The 19,220-nt window shown below is 41.0% G+C and overlaps 1 protein-coding gene across 3 annotated transcripts in view; it reads left to right on the forward strand.

The window, feature by feature from the left end:
- Nucleotides 1-19,220, forward strand: part of NRP1 (neuropilin 1) — a 154,409-nt gene that overhangs the window by 119,602 nt on the left and 15,587 nt on the right. For 2 of the 3 annotated variants that reach the window (XM_077152117.1, XM_077152118.1), the window contains exons 13-17: nucleotides 4,045-4,182; nucleotides 8,162-8,433; nucleotides 8,927-9,023; nucleotides 11,610-11,660; nucleotides 13,675-16,597. In XM_077152117.1, coding sequence (XP_077008232.1) covers nucleotides 4,045-4,182; nucleotides 8,162-8,433; nucleotides 8,927-9,023; nucleotides 11,610-11,660; nucleotides 13,675-13,964 — 848 coding nt within the window. In that variant the 3' untranslated portion in view covers nucleotides 13,965-16,597. Of the gene's footprint in view, nucleotides 1-4,044; nucleotides 4,183-8,161; nucleotides 8,434-8,926; nucleotides 9,024-11,609; nucleotides 11,661-13,674; nucleotides 16,598-19,220 lie in introns of those variants that run through there. The other variant, XM_077152119.1, reaches the window with a different exon arrangement.

The following is a 19,220-nucleotide window of genomic DNA, read 5'->3' on the forward strand; positions in this document are numbered from 1 at the left end:
ACACAACTTTCTAAGGTACAAGATGTGATCTTCTAGGATGGTGCAGCTGCCTCCAGTAGCTGAAGCTACTGAGTGAGGCTCTGCCTCCTGCTTGCTTCTCTGGTTCCCCACAGTTCTTGGCCCTCAGGCCGGTTTTAGTTGGAAAAGGATAGTAAGGGACACATCCTCTATAACAAGGAAGAGGGTGAGATGAATAACGAAGTTCTGATACTGTAGCACTCATTGTAGCTGTTGTTTTCCTTTCTTCTTTTGCCAGACAGTTATTTAAAGCCACTCCGAAGTTGTTAGCGAACTTGTTTTATCTCATCTCTCTAGAGCTAGGGATAATTAGAAAACAAAAAGTGAACAGCAGCTGTGAAGAAAATGGAAAGTTGTCAGATTCAAAAACTAGATAATTCTCCCCAGAATATTGCAGGTTTACACTATCAGAGCAGAGATGCCTTTGTTTACTCATTTGGTTTTTTGCTCAGTGTGAGGGCTTCACAGAGGAACTCTAGAACAAGTAGGTCAATTCAGTTCATAGGGGTCTACTGTGGTCAGAGGGCACGCGCACATGACACAAACCTGTAAGATCCATTGGACTCCTACCCGAGTAAGTTCAGGGCTGACCACATAGCTTACTGATAAGGGTGGTCTGATTGATTTTTTTAATTCCAGGGTCAGCACAGAATCCTTTACAAACCCCCTTGGTTTCCTAACTGCTCTTCCATCATATGAGTCATGAATCCAGGCTCCAAGTCTTCAGCTGGGGGAAATGTCTTGTCTGACCTTGCTCCGAGGCACTCTGTTCATTGTCGTCTTCTAGCTATGCCAATGCACGGACCTCTGCCCAGGGCAGGCCTGGCATTCGGTCATCAGGTCTACCTGCTGGTTGGCTCGGACTGGTCTCCCATTGGTCGACTAACCTGATTGATGCTGGATAAGCCTCAAAATTGCTCTGCAGGTCTCAGGTCCATCAGGCATCTTTTCAAGCAGCAGCAAGTCAAATACTTCAACCTTTGTCATAATCCAATTTTGCCAAAGTCATATAGACTCAAACAGAGCCTTAAGATTTCATTTTGAGGATTCTTAGCAATATCGTAAACTTAGTAGGCATATAATATTCATAGACTGTCAAAGTTGTAATCAGAGGCATAAAAGTCTATTTATGCTCTGCCAGGAACTGATGAGAGCACTGCGTTTTTGATAGAGCTCTCGCTTGTAAGGCCTCTTACACTCCGATGAGCTTCAGACATCACCAGGGCCTCCCAGCTATGGTCAGAACCTATGCTTACAGGGGCCTCCGAACTTCCAGTTGTTTGAACTGAAAGACCAGTCCAGGAGGAAGGGAGTTAACATACTCAATGCAAGTTTTGAATACCAGATTTAAAAATTAAATCCTTGGGCATATATGGTATTAATGTTTCAAATACAAGCAAGATAGGGTCAGCGAGCGCAGCTGGCACTTGCTCACAGAGACTATAAATTTATTTTAAGTTTAGAATATTGTTTCCTGCTATTTTTAAGAGTCAAGAAGGGATTTAGCCAGATTAGTACCATTGAATTTAATGAGAATTGTGAAGCTACAGGGCCTGGTTAATATTTTGAAATTTAAAGGTCAGGAGTCCTACATATTTCTTTTGGTCATTCATTCATTTTTTTCTTTTTCTTCTTTTTTCTCTTCTTCTGTCCTCTCTTCCTCTCTTTCTTGTTTTCACTTTTCCTTTCTTAAAATGTTTGTGGGTATTTTGTGTGTTTAATTTCTTTTCTAGCCAGGCTTGAATTTTCCACATTGAGCCATTCACTCTACCACCTCCACCACAAAACGCATTTTTAAAAAAAGAGACATTTCTGTTAAATAAATGAGGTTTCTGTAAGTCAGTAAATAGTAGTAAAGCTCAGAAAGTACGAGCTGTCTGCCTTATTAAATTCATAGGATTGGAAAAGACATTGGAAGATAAAGGCTGACCGTAACTCTGAGAATTACTTACAACATCCTTTTAGGCAAAGCCATCCCAAGTTCCAATCATTATAAAAACATCAAAGTTCAAATATTTTATAATATCATCAGAATATTAATGGTCAAAATAACAGATGATGTGCCTTTCTGTACTATACAATAAATTTAATGTATTAGCAAGGCAAATATAACCAAGAATATGTGAGCTGTTTGGCTTATTGACTTCCTGTACGTTTGAGAAGAAAACAGAAAATCACACACATTCGCATTTTCCAATGTTAACATTTTCTAATCTGAGATTATTATGCAAAAGAGCATTCCACTGCCATGGCCACCTAATATCCAAGGTTGCTCAACCATTCAGTGAGTGTACTGCATCTGCATGATTCGGTCTTCCTGTGCAGAAGTGTGGTGCATTTTGAAGAGGGCTTCTCATGCTTTAAGAAGTCCTATTTCATGGTTACGGTAGACTAGACATAAAACGTATCTCTCCAATGACACTATAGCTGTGAAATACAGTCCCTTCCCATGAACTGAAAGTGTTCGCCTTATATACACATGTATCACATTATATCATATGATTTGCTAGTTTGCTTTCCCAAACTGACCCTGCTCTCCCTGTGAGAGGTCGTGTTGACGTTGGTAGAGGGAATTCATCCAGCTCAGTTCTGACAATGCATATGGTGCATTCCTTCCAAATTTTGACATCAGTTCCTTGGAAGCTAGAAATGCAGAGAAAACCATCTTATCTACTTAACAAATCTTTCCATTAAAATTCCAAGTGCCATCGTTAAAGTGAGGGAGGGGCAGTAAGAGGAAGAGTCAGAGGAGAAAAAAACTACTTTGTGTGAAACACTTGGGCAGAGTTAAAGAAAAGTTCAGAATAAGATCTCAGCCTGACCCTCTTGCAGCATATAATGCCAGACTTTCCTTATTGTATGGGGCTGGTTTGGGGGCCCATTTCTTATATTTAATTGGCAGCAGCCTAAGGTGACTTTCTTCTTTCTGTTTCAATGCTGCCATCTTGTGGACTGCCCACACTCAGGGAGAGTGAGCCTCTTTGATTAGAGAAAATAAGCCCTTTTGAGGCCTTCATTTTATTTGGGGAAGAAGGGTAGGAGTGAGATGTCCAGAAACATGAGAATTTCATCTTTAGAATTATTTTTATTAGCTTAGGTTTATTTTAAAAAACCCCAAACATCAGTGATTTCTCCCCCCATGCTTAAAAAGTCAAGCAATTTCCAAACAAAGTAGTGTCTGTAAGTATAGAAAACATCATAATGAAACAGCACCTTGGAGAATACAGGAGAGAAATCATTCCAGGGAATCCACTCATGTTTCCAAAGGAAATGTTTTAACATGAACAAAATTAAAACGTATAGCTATTTAACTGGACTTGGCTTTACCTGTCATGGTACTTATTGAGGTTTTAAGTGGGGCAAAAAAAAAAAAAAAGTATCTGCTAATTTTTTAATTCACTAAAAAAATAAACTTACATTTAAACTAACTGACCTGTTACAAAGTTCAGAATATAACAATAATCTCAAAGAAAATGATTTAGGAATTCCTGTCCTGATACTAAAGACTTGAAAACATAAGATGGTGGTGTGAGAAGTAGACAGACTCTACCCTAAGGCAGTAAGCCAGAGAATATTTCTAGACTTTTGAGGTTCACGGGTCAATCTCTAATCAAGATTCTTTATATTGGTAGATATGAATTTAGAGGGTTCATCCTAAAGAAACAGAATCTCTTTCATTTTAAATATTGTGGAAATAGGCAGAGATCTGAGATATAATATATATGCTTTTGAAAGTAACCTTCCTGGAAATTTTATGTAAAACCAATTTGATAGTCAGTCCATAATTATTTTAAAACTGAATAAAGAAAAGATTGCTAAATGTGATTTTGCAAACACTGTGACATCTCCATGCATCTCTTGGGTTTCCTGGTAATCCTGGATTTTGTGGCTTTCCCAGAATTTTCAAACAAAAGTTAAGTTGTATAAATCATGCTTTCCCTAAGCGACTGAAGGGCCTTTCTGACCCTAAATGATTAAAATCTGCCTTTCTCTGCTTGTCTCTATTTTCCTTCCCACCCAATGAAGAGTTTCCTACCTATGGTTTTAACTGTGAATTTGGCTGGGGCTCTCACAAGACGTTCTGTCACTGGGAACACGACAGCCACGTGCAACTCAAGTGGAGTGTGTTGACCAGCAAGACGGGACCCATCCAGGACCACACAGGTAAAGGAGAGATCACTGTGGGGCTTGTGGTTTTGGCAGATCCTCGACTCAGAGAAGGTTGTGCTGGGGAGGGTTTACTGGTGCCTGTGGATTTAGGGGGTTAAGATGCTACTACTGTGCACTCACTCAGGCTTCTATTGGCTGGGGTAGCGAGGTCTCTTTTCTATAAGAGATATAATTAGGGCAAATGGTAGAGAATGCTGATTTAACCACCCAAGGATGTGTGAATTGACTCGTTTTTTTTTCACTTTTTCTTAACTTTTTATTATGGAAAATATCAAACATATTCCAAAGTAGAAAGAAACAAGTATCATGAATTCTAGATGTACATAACCCAGCTTCAGCCCATCATGGGGAATCTTCTTTTGTCTACAGCAAGCCCTCACCTCCTGACTCTGGATTATTTTGAAGCAAGTCCAGACATATATTATGTCATCTCATTTATTTTCACAGCTTAAGACATAATGTTAGCCTAGTGCTTGCTCTCTCTTGGCCCTTGAAGTGGAGATAGAAAAAGGTGGGGTGTGATTCTCATTCCTTTGGGGAATTAAATCTAGCCCATTTTCTCTGAGCAGGTAGAAACCACCCAAAGACATGCACACAATGTATCCCACCTCCTGCCTTACCGTCCTTCTAAAATCAACCCATTTTCTGAAGTTGGGGGTGCGTGGGTTTAGGGATAGAGGGGAATGGCAACCATCCCAGAAAACTCTTCCTTCCACCCCAGTGTGCTATTCTCCTGGTCATTTCAGCCCCTCACTTGGGGTACAGAATAAAGAATCTGTAGTATCCTACCAGAAATACACACACACACACGCACACACATACACACCCCAAGCACCCAACCCAGAAACCACTATCCTATTCAATGATACTTTCAGAGCATGACTCATTCAAGTAGTAGCTTCCCAAAATATATCCCAGAGGGGCATCTGCTAATGCTGAGAAATCTCATTATGCCAAGTTCTCCCCATGCCGGTGCTTTGGAGGTGGGGGTCAGTAGGTCAGTCGATACGCAGAGAATACTTCGCGCCTTCTCCATTTTACTGCTCACTTTTATCCCAGAGAATACAGTCATTAAGTAGGTTAAATAGGCCTCCTTCCACCATGGCTACCTCCTTGTCTAATGAGAATGACAAGGAAATTGGATAAAATTGGACTCCTTCAATTCTGAGACACTTTCAATTGAATCTTAAGACAAGCAGTTTTAGAAAACTTAAAATACTTTGACTGTAAATGGCACTGTACATATAAATGGCATCAAATTAACTAAATGCAATTAGCTGAAATGAAGGCAGTAATGGTGGAAAAATTGATGCAAAGTGAAGCAAAATGGCTCAGTAGGATCTGACATTCAAAGGAGGTTAAAAGCTATGTTAGCCAGAGACAAAAGCTAAAAGGCTTCCAGAAGTAAAATGCTAATTGAGAAAATGAAGACAGAGTTCCTGACCCAGAACTGTGATAAAACCTTTGAAAGGAAAAATATCAGCACTTTGTGTGTTGGGGGATCAGAAAGGAGATCTTGTCTTAAACTAACAGCTGAAGAGTGCTATTCCTTAAGAAAGATTTGGCTCTTTTGTTCTCCCAGCCACCCGGTTTTACTTGGCTCTTGTGCCGGTGCTGCCCTTCCTAGAAATAGCTTCCTGGAGCTTTAGCAAGAACAATCATACCCAGAGAGAGATGGGGGGAACCAAAGTTCTGGAAGGTGAGATTTTTTTAACATTAAAAAATCTCAGTGGAAAGAGCCTTACATGGCATGCATGTACACCTACTGACGTTATGTATCAAACATCACTTCTTATCATCTAGTGGATGAAACTTTGCAAATCAGACTGGAAAGATTTTTTTTTCTTAATTAACACTGAGTAAAATAATTTGCTACCCAATTTTGAATTGATTTAAAGGAACTCTGCTTGGTTTTCTGCATTTGACCTCTGAGAATGAAACCATGTGCCTTCTTACAGAGGATTCCTGAGAGCCAGCATCTTTCATTCACTTATCGAACCAATGTTGCCTGGGCAGAGCTACTGAATGGCAGAGGCTGTGCTGGGCACTGGAGATGCAGGGATAAGGGAGGCTTCCCTACTTTGAGGAGAGCACAGTCATGGGTAGAGGTGGAAAACAATGACAGGGCATTTGGGTGAGGGGTGCAATGGTAAAAGGGGATAACAATGGTAATACAGGGACAAGCAGTCCTGCCTTAGATGAAGCTTGCATCAGCTCAGGGAAGGACATGTGCAAAGTCGGGTGGAGACAGAATGCTCTGATTGGACAGATTCCCTACGGGAAAGCAGTAGATATTTGGCAGGGTGTTTGTGGGTTGGGTGGCTATGGATAGGTGGAAGGTGGTGACGAGCCTCCAGTGAATTTTAAACAGAGAAGCAACATCAGCAAATTTTAAAAATACTACATTGGAGCACAGCAGAAGCCAGGAGATACTTCCAGGCAGCCTTCTTCCTTATCCATGTCCAGCTCCGCACCCCTCCTTTCTACCACCTAGTCTCTGACTAGCCCAAATAAAACTCATGGGCTCAATAAATGTGTTTCCTCTCTGCAGCATCTCCCTCAACATCAGTCTTTTTCCATATGTTTAGGGGAAGAACAGGGGCAAGTAGGGGGCATTTTTTTAAGCTTTCTTGGTGGACTGATACAATACTCATCTCTATAAAGTGACACTGTCACACAGACAAGTGACCATTCCTTGATAAATTAGCAGGGTAAAACAATCCCCAGAAGTGACTGAGTCTGCTCTGCCAAAGGTGGATGCCTCATAAAGAGATCCCTCAGCATGGGACAAACTGCCAGGGCTGTGACTTACGTCAACCAACCTTTCATTATTCCATTTACTGATTTTGTCAGGAGCATTATGTTGGGTTCTTGTGTAGGCAGCTGAGGGAGTGAAGAAAACTGCCCATGAACGCATCCCACTAGCACATGTACACTGTTGACCCAAGGAGATACAAGAATGGGGCCACATGTGCATAGTGAAAGCGTCTCTCCCAAATATACAAGACTCTTGGGCAGCAAACAAAACACATGGGCTACCCATTGAGGCCAGAGTAGCAGATTCACACCTACACCAGCTGAGGCATAAGAGCTGATGATTTCTATTTGTAGAGTAAACAGGGAAGCATGAGTTGTGGGTTTAGACCAGGTGGTGGCAGGAGTAAATGCTCCCACTGGGGGTAATTAAAAGCAGAGCCAAGAGTAAGTCCTCACAGCTCACAGATCCACAAATGTCTATCTATATAGCTAAAATGGCATGTTCTAATGAGCCTTAAAAATGCAACCTTGCCTCTCCTTGAGCCAGAAGCCCAAGGCGAACAGTGTAGTGCTTACAGGTGACAATCAAACTCTCAGATGTGCTTGAGGAATTTATAAGCCATTAAAATTGACTAGCGAAAGAAATAATCGGAATGTGAAAAAAAATTGCTAGATTATTTGACAAAAACTATAGCCTGATTATTATCAAGCAGCAGCTACGGTCCTGCTTTATCAGCCAGAAGTCTTGCTTTTCTAATCATAAATAAGAAAACATCTAAATAATTGCATTTAATGTTGGTGTTCAAATGGCTGGTGCTGAGTGATCTTAAAGCTGCATGAGAATAGATTTCCTTCTTAGAGGGGACAAGCATTTCCTATCCGGTCTGCTCTGTGCTTTCAATTTGCTTGCAGTGGCATAAAGGACTAAAGTCACAGCCTGTTTCCAAATGACAGTGCAGTCTGAAAGTGTAGCATCCGATGTCAGGCTGTTTGATTCCACAGCCTTTCCCTAATCCAGTGTTCATTCAAAGAGGCCGAGGGGATTCTCAGGTGCCGGAGAGATCACGCAACACCTCCGCACACTATTCTTTCCCACTGCTTATCTGGGTTCTTGGAGCCCTGCCCAGGAGAGATTCTGATGAGCAGAATGTGAAAGAAAAGAGGCAAAGGAGTTGTAAATGTGGCCACATTCCTAACACAGTCTTTGCCGCAGCAGGAGATGGCAACTTCATCTACTCCCAGGCTGATGAAAACCAGAAGGGGAAAGTGGCTCGTCTGGTGAGTCCTGTGGTCTATTCACAGAACTCAGCCCACTGCATGACCTTCTGGTATCACATGTCCGGATCCCACGTTGGCACGCTGCGGGTCAAACTGCGCTACCAGAAGCCTGACGAATATGATCAGCTGGTCTGGATGGCCATTGGACACCAAGGAGACCACTGGAAAGAAGGGCGTGTTTTGCTTCACAAGTCTCTGAAACTTTATCAGGTATGATCCCTTAGCTAGGTGGGGGAGGGCAGCTGCTCCAGGGACAGGGAGATGATATTGTGAGAGTTATGCAAATGAGATGTAGATATTATTCCAAAAATTATTTCAGGTGCTTCCTGAACCTGAGACAGTGTTGTAGAGATGGTAGCCTTGGTTGCATATTTTAGTCTCCTAGATTACAAGAATAGAAGCAATTTGCTGAGAGGGAAGGAAAAATGTTGTTTTTCTAATCTATTTCTGGTCTGTCACAATGTATCATTCCTTTTATTTGCTGCTCTTTCCAGTTTTGAATTTTGTATTTTAAAAGGAGAGTAAGAGGAGAAGTTTTATGCCATCACCAGGCAGCTAATATTGATTGATGTGCAATCTGTGTGCTTATGTGAAATCTCATGAATTTAATTTATGTACCATAGCTAGAATTGAACAAGCATTTGTAGACACTGCTATTTGGGATGAGCATTTAAACCCTGTGAAAATGATCTCATTTTGTTAGGTGATTTTTGAGGGCGAAATTGGAAAAGGAAACCTTGGTGGGATTGCGGTTGATGACATTAGCATTAATAACCACATTTCACAAGAGGACTGTACAAGTAAGTATGTGTTGCTGGAGGAACCAGTGAAAGCACTTGCCGAGAGCCAGATTCTTTCCAAGAGATGGTCTTTGTCTTGGTCACTGAGACCTAGAATGTCAGTATTAGCTCTAGGCACAGCATATGAAATATATATTCTGATGCAAGAAGGTATAAAATCATGTCAATTTACCTTTAGCCACCCTACCACTTAACCTAGTGTATTAGATTTTTTGGTTGATACCTACAAAACTGCATAAATAATGTAGAATCCAAACATCATAGCAAGGAAGAAAGACTCACAGCTTACATACAGGCTGCACATGCCATACGAAAACATTTTGATGCGAACTGGAAAGTTCAGACATCTGGATAATTCCAAATACATGGATGTATAAACAAAAGAGCAGGCCTTTCAAAAGTTTGATCACAGTGAATTTAATTAAGATGACGTTTTTAGTGAATTGTAACCATAATTCTCTGCTTTATTTCAAATAAGCACACGTTTCTAACTAAAATAGTTGAAATGACTCAAAAACATATATAAAATTCAGAGATTTTGCTGAGTATTTTCAAAGTTGCTCCTTATCAGTCTGGAAGTATATGGATAGAAGTCTGATACAGTAAACCAATACATATTCTCTAGTTCTTTATATATAATTATAAATAGCATCACTAATGGCAATATAATAGCACAGTAATTAGTCTTAAGCTTCATTTGCTCCACTTAAGCTTATGTTATGTATCGTTATGCGATAGGATGTTAATTATAACAAAATGGAATTAGCCTATCGGGCAAATTTAACACAAAGAAGGTCTGTTGGCTATAATGGGTTTTTGGTCATTTTAGCCACTTACAGAAAGCTTTTACTTCACAATATATTGAATGTACTCAATTCTTAAAGTGCATTAACTTGATAGAATCAATTGAGGAAGTTGGGGAACAATAAAACAGTAAATGAAGGTCTCCTTTATATCATGTAAGGAAATCAAGTAATTCCCCATAAATTAGCAAATCTTTACCAAAAATGATAAAGCTTAATATTTCCATTATTTTCCCACACCCAAATCTCCAAAGGTGTTAAAATATGTATTTCATATAATTGCACTGTGTTTATAATACCATTGCTTCCTATTCAACAATGACAGTGAGGGGGCCAATGTTTGCAGAATGTGAGAACAAATGCCACAAACTAAAACAAAAGAAATAAAATGCAATTCAGCCCAAAGAGTTTTAACTGACTACACACCACATGCAAAGCAGCATGTCAGGTGACTGCATAGATGGCTAACACATTTCTAAGAGCGTTTTTTTCCTCATATGATTGGTCTACTTAGCGTAGTTGCTGCTAGGCATTGTGCCCAACAAGTCACAATCAGAGACATTTATGTTGCTATACCAATGAAAAAGTGTCGAAGATAACTGCCTAATCATTTATCAGATATGTATTCAGTAAAACGTGACCTTAGATGCTGTGAGATTATCAATTATTTATTAATCATTAATTCATTTGTCCCACAAATATTTATCGGAGCACTCATATGCTAGGCAATGTTCTAAATGCTGGGGATACAGCAGGAAGCAAAGTTTCCCCAAGTCACTGCCCTATACCTAGTAGCATAAGGGATAGCAGGACTTCTTTCCTTCCACAGCCTTTTGTTGTTGTTGGTAAGACACAGGGCACAGCCTCTTGCCTCAAGTAGCTAGCAAACTGTTTGAGAACTCATGATCTTAGCTTGTCAAATCTTCTATGGCAGATGCCATACAATGGGTTGGTTTAACACTGGGAATTTAGTGGCAAATGGTTTGGAAGGCTAGAAGTCCAAAATCAAGGCATCATTAAGACCTTGCTTCTGGTGCTGGCTTACACAGCCCCTGGGGCTCCTTGGCTGGCATTTCTACCTCCATCGTACACTGATCTCTCCCTGCCTGTCCACTCTGCCTCCTCTCCCTGTGGCTTTCTCTCTCTAAGACCTCCCTCCAGTAACACAAATTAAGGCCCACCCTGATTCAGTTGGGTCACACTTATATAGGGTCTTAGAAGACCCTCTTCACAAATGAGTCCACACCCTGACTCATCTCAACACCTTCAAAGACACACAGCCACAGGAATGTGAATTAAGATTAAGAACATATCCTCTCTTGAGGCACATGATTCAATCTCCCACACTCCTCAACTTTGGGAAGCAGTTATCTACAAAAGCACCCATGTAGCCATATGTACCCCACTTCTGTCCCATATTTTCACGAGATTTTTCTCATTGTCCAGATACCAAAACCCAAGTCTCTCCACCCTTCTCCTCTCCTAAAACACACTCTGCTAACAGCAGAGCTACCTGGATTTAGATGATACTTTAAAGGGAGTTATAACTCTATGTCACCAATATTATAGTCATTTAATATTGCCTCTCTATAGCTCTACAGCCACTTGATGGGGGTCAGATTGTACGTAAAACTCCAAAGGAAGCCCAGCAGAAACATCAGTGTGTCGGGGGGGGGGGGGGGTAATGTGTCTGTATGTGTGTATAGGTGGCTTGTGCAGTTTGTGCATAATGGATTTTGTTGGCATTTCAAATAATCTCATTTTATTTTGTTTGACTTGTCAGAACCAGCAGAACTGGATAAAAAGAACCCAGAAAGTAAAAACGATGAAACAGGTAATTGTGTGTTGTTGGCAATTTTCTTTAATGAATTTACCTATGGCTTAAGTTGGGTTTATGAAGATGCTTTCTAATACCTTGGTATTTCAGTGCAGTTCAAATAATATAAACACTCCTGCCCTGCCCTGCCCTGAGCTCATGGATTGGAGAGCTGCCACAGAGGGCCCTCTCCTGCCCACCCTGAGACTGCTGGGGGGGCGGGTACCAGCCTAGTTTCCTGCCTACAGGGTGGTCAGGTGACAGGCATTCATCTTACAGCTATGGAAACCGAGAACTAGTGCAGAGAGGGGCTCACCCAGTGACCTATGATGCTTTCATGCTGTAACGGAAACCAACCCAAATTCTTACATCCAGTCAATGTCTTACAGATCATATCTTACAAGATATGATCTGTAAGGCACTGGAGTCCATTACATTAGATCCATCTTTTCCTGCCCTTATCTACTGGAACTGATTTTGAAATACTGATGGCAAGGATAATAAGAAAGTATAAAGAAACTACATTCCAAATGCTTTATATACATTACCTCATTTAATCATCACAGCAGCCCTATGTGGCACAATTAACCCCATTTCATAGACGTCACAGACGATGGGACTGAAACACAGAGGGGTGATTTGTTATACGTAAGATATCTTCTTTGATGTTAGTGACAGACTTTAGACTAACTACGAAATGTGTGTTTGCATTGAACATTACTCATGACATTTGACCCAGGTTAGGCTTGCCTGATACTATTTTATCCCCAGAGGTTTCTGCCGCTCCTGGCTAGCCATTCTGGGCGCTGGACAGCATGCCCCAGCCACGCTCGCTGCTGCTGCAGGCAGCTCTGCCATGGCTATCAGTGCATATCAGCATCTGCTGCCATTGGAAATGTGGTCCGATTATAGCTAGACACGGGTGTGTTGGGCCAAATAAATCTGGCGCTATGCTGTTAGGGGCTAACACGTGCCTCATTTAGCTTAGTTACAAAGTCCGCGCCGAGATGCAAACTTTATTAGAGGTTGTTTCGAAACACTATTTCGCCAAGGGAGAGAATATTAATATGCCCCCTTGGCTCCCTTTCCCCTGCTCAGGGACTTGCGTCTCATATTTTTAGTTCCCTTTGATTGGAATCTTTGTTGATCAGAATGCCATTAAGTAAACACCTCGCGTGTTGCACATTAACATTTTCGTCCTGTTTCTAGTGCCAGGTAATTAGGCTCAGAGCTCCCTTGTTAATAATTCCTCATGTTCCACTCTAAAGAAAACATTTCCCCAGTGACTAAACTGCAGAGCAGCGTAACTGGCTCCAGAGAATCCACGAGGACTGCAAAGATGCTGATTGTTAAATGTGTTCTACTTGGCATAACACAGGCACTGTCTCCAGATTTCAGCTGCAATCCTTTTGAAACCTTAGCAGCAAGCATTCCCATGCTCTGAGAACTCGCCCCTTGAGTGAAACCACTGTAGTCTTGGGGGGAAAACATCGTTTGGCTTGAAGATTTTACACACATGAGAATAACACATATGTAAACTTGTGCCAGGACACTGCGAACGGCCGCCACGTGGAAGGGCCCTGAAGGTTTCCCCATGTCTGGCTTTGAAATGTTTAAACCCCTCCCCTAGACAAATGTGTGACTAAGCAGAGCTGGGCCAGGACCACATTCACAGATTATAGTCTGGCACAGATGGAGGGCCGTGTGAAATCTGAATTAGATTAGAACATAATTTCCGTGTGCTAAGCTATCTGTCAGAATCGCAGCCCTGGCTCCCCAGCTCTCCCACCAACACACACACACACACCTCAATTCCCAACAAGGAGCCAACGTGTACCTCGGGGGCGGCTCCAGGCGATGGGGGAGCCAGGCCCCACTTCCCAAGCCCAGAGGGTTTGTCTGGGGAGAGGGCGGGCAAGCTGGAGGGTGTGATTCACTCCTTTCTCTGTGCTTCCCTTTCCCCTTTCCTCCTGCTTGCTGTCGCTTGGTGTGCTGGCACGGCTCACCGAACCGCCTTGGCTCGGGTCCTCAGGGAGCACGCCAGGCTACCAAGGCACGGGAGAAGGTGACGAGAACATCTCCAGGAAGCCAGGCAACGTGCTGAAGACCCTGGACCCCATCCTCATCACCATCATCGCCATGAGCGCCCTGGGGGTACTCCTGGGCGCCGTGTGCGGGGTCATGCTGTACTGCGCCTGCTGGCACCACGGCATGTCCGAAAGAAACTTGTCGGCCCTGGAGAACTATAACTTCGAACTCGTGGACGGTGTGAAGTTGAAAAAGGACAAACTGAACACACAGAGTACCTATTCGGAGGCGTGAAGGCGGACGCGGCTGGAAAGTTGACGTGGAAGGACGTGGCGAGCGCGTGCGGGGGTGGGGTGGGGGCTGGGGCTCATCTTCCTTTACCGTCCGGGCTGGAGAGTGCGTGTTCCACCCTGCGCCAGGCTTTTCTCAGGAGCTTCAATGCGTGTAGCCGACAGACATGAGCAAGTGAGCCGTGGGAGCGGTCGGAATCATGTACAGTCCGCTTTTCTCTGTTGGTTTCATTTGAAGAATCAGATGCTGGTGTTGAGACCAAGTATGATAGACTTATAATTCATTTCAACGCCCCACCCCGCCCCCCACCTCCCCTTCCCTCTCCTTTTCCTTTTTATGGCTTCTTTTCGGAAACTGTGCAAAATCCAAGATGCTGGCACCAAGTGTACTAACTCCGCGGGGCTCCTCTGATGGACAAGCTACCTGTAGCCCAGTGCCCAGAGGACAGAAGAGTGGCCGCCTTTCAGTGGACTCCTGCAGCTGTCCGTGTGTGTAACTGCCGCGTTGTGCATAGGCAAAGAAGGATTAGGATGTTTTCTTTTAAAAGTACTGTAGCCTCAGTACCGGTGTAGTGTGTCAGCTCTGTTTACGAAGCAATACCGTCAAATTTTCTTGATGTTTTCCAGTGTTGTACTAAACCTCGTGCTTGTGAACTCCATACAGAAAACTGTGCCGTCACCAAACACTGCTGGCAACTGGGTGTGCTGCCGACAACCGAAATGAAAAACCCTGGCACCGGCTTCTCTGTGTCCTCTCAAGTGCCTTTTTGTTTGTACCGGTTCTCGTTGTGTTACATTAACGACCCACTCTGTTTCGCGCTGGCGAAAGCCCTGCTCTTTAATCAAACTCTGGTGGCCCGCTGACTAAGAAGAAAGGCTGTTTTAGGGCGAGACGTCAGCCCCGGGAAGTCAAGGGCTCGGAAGATTTTGGCAACGTGGCTTAATTGTTCTGCTTTTTCTGGAGTTCAGTTTCACGTCTCTTGACCCTTTTGTATAGAGCTGCAATATTCTCTCTTATCGTCCTTTCATACGGAATGTATTTTCAAATGTAAACTCTTTCTCTTCCTCTCCTATCTCTCTGTCGTTTTTTCTCTCTTAGAACTTAAGTATTTGCCATTGTCCAGAAAAGAAACTTGCAGCTTTAACCTGCTGGTCATGGCAAACGATTTTACTAGACTTTATGTTGGAAAATAAATAAACAAGGGAAATTCCTAACTTTGCCCTCCAAAGTCTAACTTTGGTTTTCTTGTTAACTGGTTAAAGTGACAGTATCTTTTTTCCTTAAGCCATTGTCTACACTGTGCTAATCATTGGCTGTCTATGCTAATCAAAATGATCATCGATAGAAATCATAAGTACCATGGAAGTAGGGATAAATTGAGGGAAGGAATAGTATTCATTGGCTTTCAAGTGAGACCTGAAGGAAGGACTGAATAAAATCTTCCAGATAGTCCCAAACATGAGATTTTACATCCAACTGTGCAAAAATGGCCCAGAAGAGCATTTTTATTTTAGTATTAAGTCAGACAAGGGAAGTGGAAGGAAGAACAGTTAATTTAAGAAAGGAACTATAAATTCTGATGCTTGGATGTTAAGTATTTTAAGATGGGGGGAGAAATGAGCAAAGTCAAAACAAATATTTTAAAAAGTACATGCAACAGCAACCCTGAAACAAAACAAAAGAAAAAAACAGAAACTTGAATGAATGTTTCTAGAAATATTTCCAGTGACTCACAAAGAAAACGCCTTCCTTGGAGGTGGTGAGACCTAAGTCTCCAACGACAGCACAGCCACGTAAAATATCTTATCAAGGCAGCATCAGCCCAAAGAAGCCTTGCTTGTTATCAGTATACTTGTATCATGCCATATTGTCCATAATAATTTTTTGATCTTCCTGCCTTCCTGCATTGTTCTAGGTCTCACTCAAATACATTCGTGAGAGTCACATTTGCATTAGAGACAGGACAGTCCATTCATCTTGATTTAATTGGATTGAGAATGCCTTTTGCTTCCAGGAAAATATTGATCACCAGGAATGAAGAATAGTTTTTTGTCCCCAGGGGCATTCGTTCCATTGTTAAAATCATACCAGGACTAAAGCACTAACTAAAACTCGATTTTTCTGAAGGCAACAAACTTAAGGTTGTCCCCACCAAGGAAAAATGATACTGCAACTTTAAATTTTAAAGTATCTTGCACTGATAAATATATTTAAAAAAGTATATGTTTATAAAGTTATTAATTTGTAAAGGCAGTGTTACAAAATGTTCAGTTTATATTGTTTTAGATTATTTCGTAATTTTTAAAGGTGTAAAATAACATTTTTTTCTTTATTGAAATCTATAAAACTTTCTGTAGTGAAATGTTTTCATTTTACTGGTATATTATTGCTTCATGTTTTGTACCATCATAAAATTTTGTGCAGATTTTTTTTACAGAATTTTTATTTTCTATGACAATATGACACTTGTAAATTGTTGTTTCAAAATGAACAGCGAAGCCTTAACTTTAAATGACATTTGTATTCTCAGACACTGAGTAGCATAAAAACCACATAGAACTGAACTGTAACTTAAATTCCAAACTATGACTACTACATTCCAAAGAAACAGTTGAATTAAACATTTTCACAAAATATCCCAAACCTGATGGCTTTTATTATATTAGCTCTGTTTTTTGTTAAAGAAGTTGGCATTATTCCAGCATTAAATAACTTTGCAGATTTTTTTAAGTTCTCTGTTAAAAATAACATCCTAATAAGGATAAAGATTACAAAGACATTCCCTGAAAGGAAAGTGTCAATTCAAATTGAACAGTAAAGAGAAGGTATACCAACTTTAGCCTCATAAATGGACCATTTTCAGTCTCAAATAGTGCACCAAGCATTCCAAATTCCATTATGTAACTTTAAAAAATCATATCCACAAATATGTTAGTAAGTTTTGTTCTTGTGCAAAATCAGTAATAAATCTGATTGTGTTTTTGCACCTATGGTGCATGCCATACTGGTGGCCATTTGGTAGTTTTAAAGAAAATTTCTATGCCCTTTGGGACCAAATAATAGTAATGACAACAACAACAACAACAACAAAAAAAGAAGTCTTGGGCCAAAGTGTGCTGCATAATATTTAATTTTAAAAGATAGATTTTAGAGAGTTTATTAAAACGGAATTCCCCTACTCTAATTTCCATTACACACAGAGCAACAATTATTTCTCCGCGTCCTTCCAAGTGGTGGGAATCTTACTCCTGAAAGCATGGGAACTCCATGAAGAGTGGGCCACTCTAGACATATTTTCTTGCTCTTCTTGCTTTTCTCTGGATATTTACACCTTTCTGTTAAGATTTAATGAAGAATGGACAATTTTCCCTGTTGGGTGGGTTTTGCTTAGAGAAAAGAGTCAGAGGTGGAGACAAAGCCAGGTAATCACTTGACTGAAGTTAAATGCAACATATGGTCATGGATGCTTCTAGAAAATATGGTGGTCAGCAAGAAATCCATTGACAGAACATAGACATACATTCTGAAAAATGATAAGGGGCATGAAAAATGAAGATAACATTTCTGCTTCATTTTCTGAGAAGACCTCAAACATAGATGCTTTTCAGTCTTTCCCTTCCTTTAGTTAGCTGCTAGGCATTTCTTATAGGATTTTGTGAGCTAAATTCCTGTGCAACACTTTCCAAACTCAGGAATTAAACATATGAAGATGGAAACATTTAACTTAAAATAGAAAAGTCATTTATTGTTCTATATCTTCTTTTTCTAATAACTTAGTAATTGCCACTGGCCGAATTGCACTATATCTTTGAGCAAATCAAATAGATTCAGTAACTTTCCATAAGGCTTCTGTTTCCCAATGGTAATTATAGCTATTTGTGTTGAATTAAAAAAGTACTTCTGCCAAAAATTAGCTCTATTTCCCTGAAATATATCCACTAGGGTACCTTAAGCAGAATTTCAAATTGGGGGTTGAGATACCTGAGTAGAAAGGAGCCTTGAAGAGAGTTGAACTCAGTCTGGAGAAGCCTAAGGAGACCAGAATGATAATTGGCCTTTCTTTTTTCAAATGTTCTAAAGAAATATTGCAAAATGGTACAGGTGGGAACATCATATTATTATGACATACATGTCACTTCTTAGCAATAAAGGTCCTATGAACTAATCCTGCCATTTTAGGAGACAAAGAATAAATTCTGTTTCATAGGAATTTTCTATGGTGACCCGATTGTACCTCTTTTTGTGAAAAGCATTAGCTGTTTTCACAACAGCTCTGGGAGATAAGTTTTGTAATTCTTTCACTTAATAAATGAGGAATCACTTATAAATTAGTGTAATTATTTCACTTTATATGTGAAGTTCAGAGAGGTTAAATGACTAATCAGTACTAATCTGGTCTCCTTTCCCTTTCCACCACTCACAGGCCTGCATTGTCTTGCTAGGTACTCATACAAGGCCTGGTGACTCAAAAGCTTGGCCTAAGAACCACAAGAAGTGGCACCCAGGAGCTTATTGGAAGTGCAAACACTCAAGCCATACCCCAGACCTGTGAAATCATTTTAACAAGATCATGTTAAATCATTTTAACATTTAACAGATGCCATGGATTCACATTCAAGTTGGAGACACATCAAGGGGTTATCATCTGTTAAATTCATTGCAGGATCCCTAGCGCATAGAATAGTCCCTAGCACATAGAATAGTCCCTAGCACATGGCTGATGGCAAATAAATATTTGTTGAATGAAGGAGCCATGGTGAGCAGCTGCAGGGAGAGAAACTCTGGAAATGGGAAATCAGGAGATGAAGTTAGGTGTAGGTTTAAACTACCAGGAAATTCTTCTAGAAGAAGAACTTGGAGAGAGAGGGTGTCAGCATTTTTTCTTAATAAAAGAAATTTCATTCACACCTTGCTTGTTCTGGACTTTCTCTTTAACAGGATGCCACCTCCTCTGCTATTTATTTTTTTCATAGGGATATAGATGCCAAAATTTCTCTTTGTCTTATCTCTGTCTTCTATCTATCTAGCCAATGCAAAATCTTCACCACACAAGATTTATTAAGTGCAAAATCACCCACGGTGTCATAACAGCCCATCTTCCAGCAATTGAGGGAAGGTGAACTTTCCAGATACCTTATTGAAAACATCACAGATGTTTAGCTCTGTGGGATGCCGATATTAAGAATAAATTTGGGGAGCACAGTTGGGCACTCATAGGATCAGTTAAGGAAGCAGGCATCTTTCTAGGTGGCATCATTT

The sequence above is a fragment of the Tamandua tetradactyla genome, chromosome 1, assembly GCF_023851605.1.
Source record: "Tamandua tetradactyla isolate mTamTet1 chromosome 1, mTamTet1.pri, whole genome shotgun sequence".
NCBI classification, from domain to species: domain Eukaryota; kingdom Metazoa; phylum Chordata; class Mammalia; order Pilosa; family Myrmecophagidae; genus Tamandua; species Tamandua tetradactyla.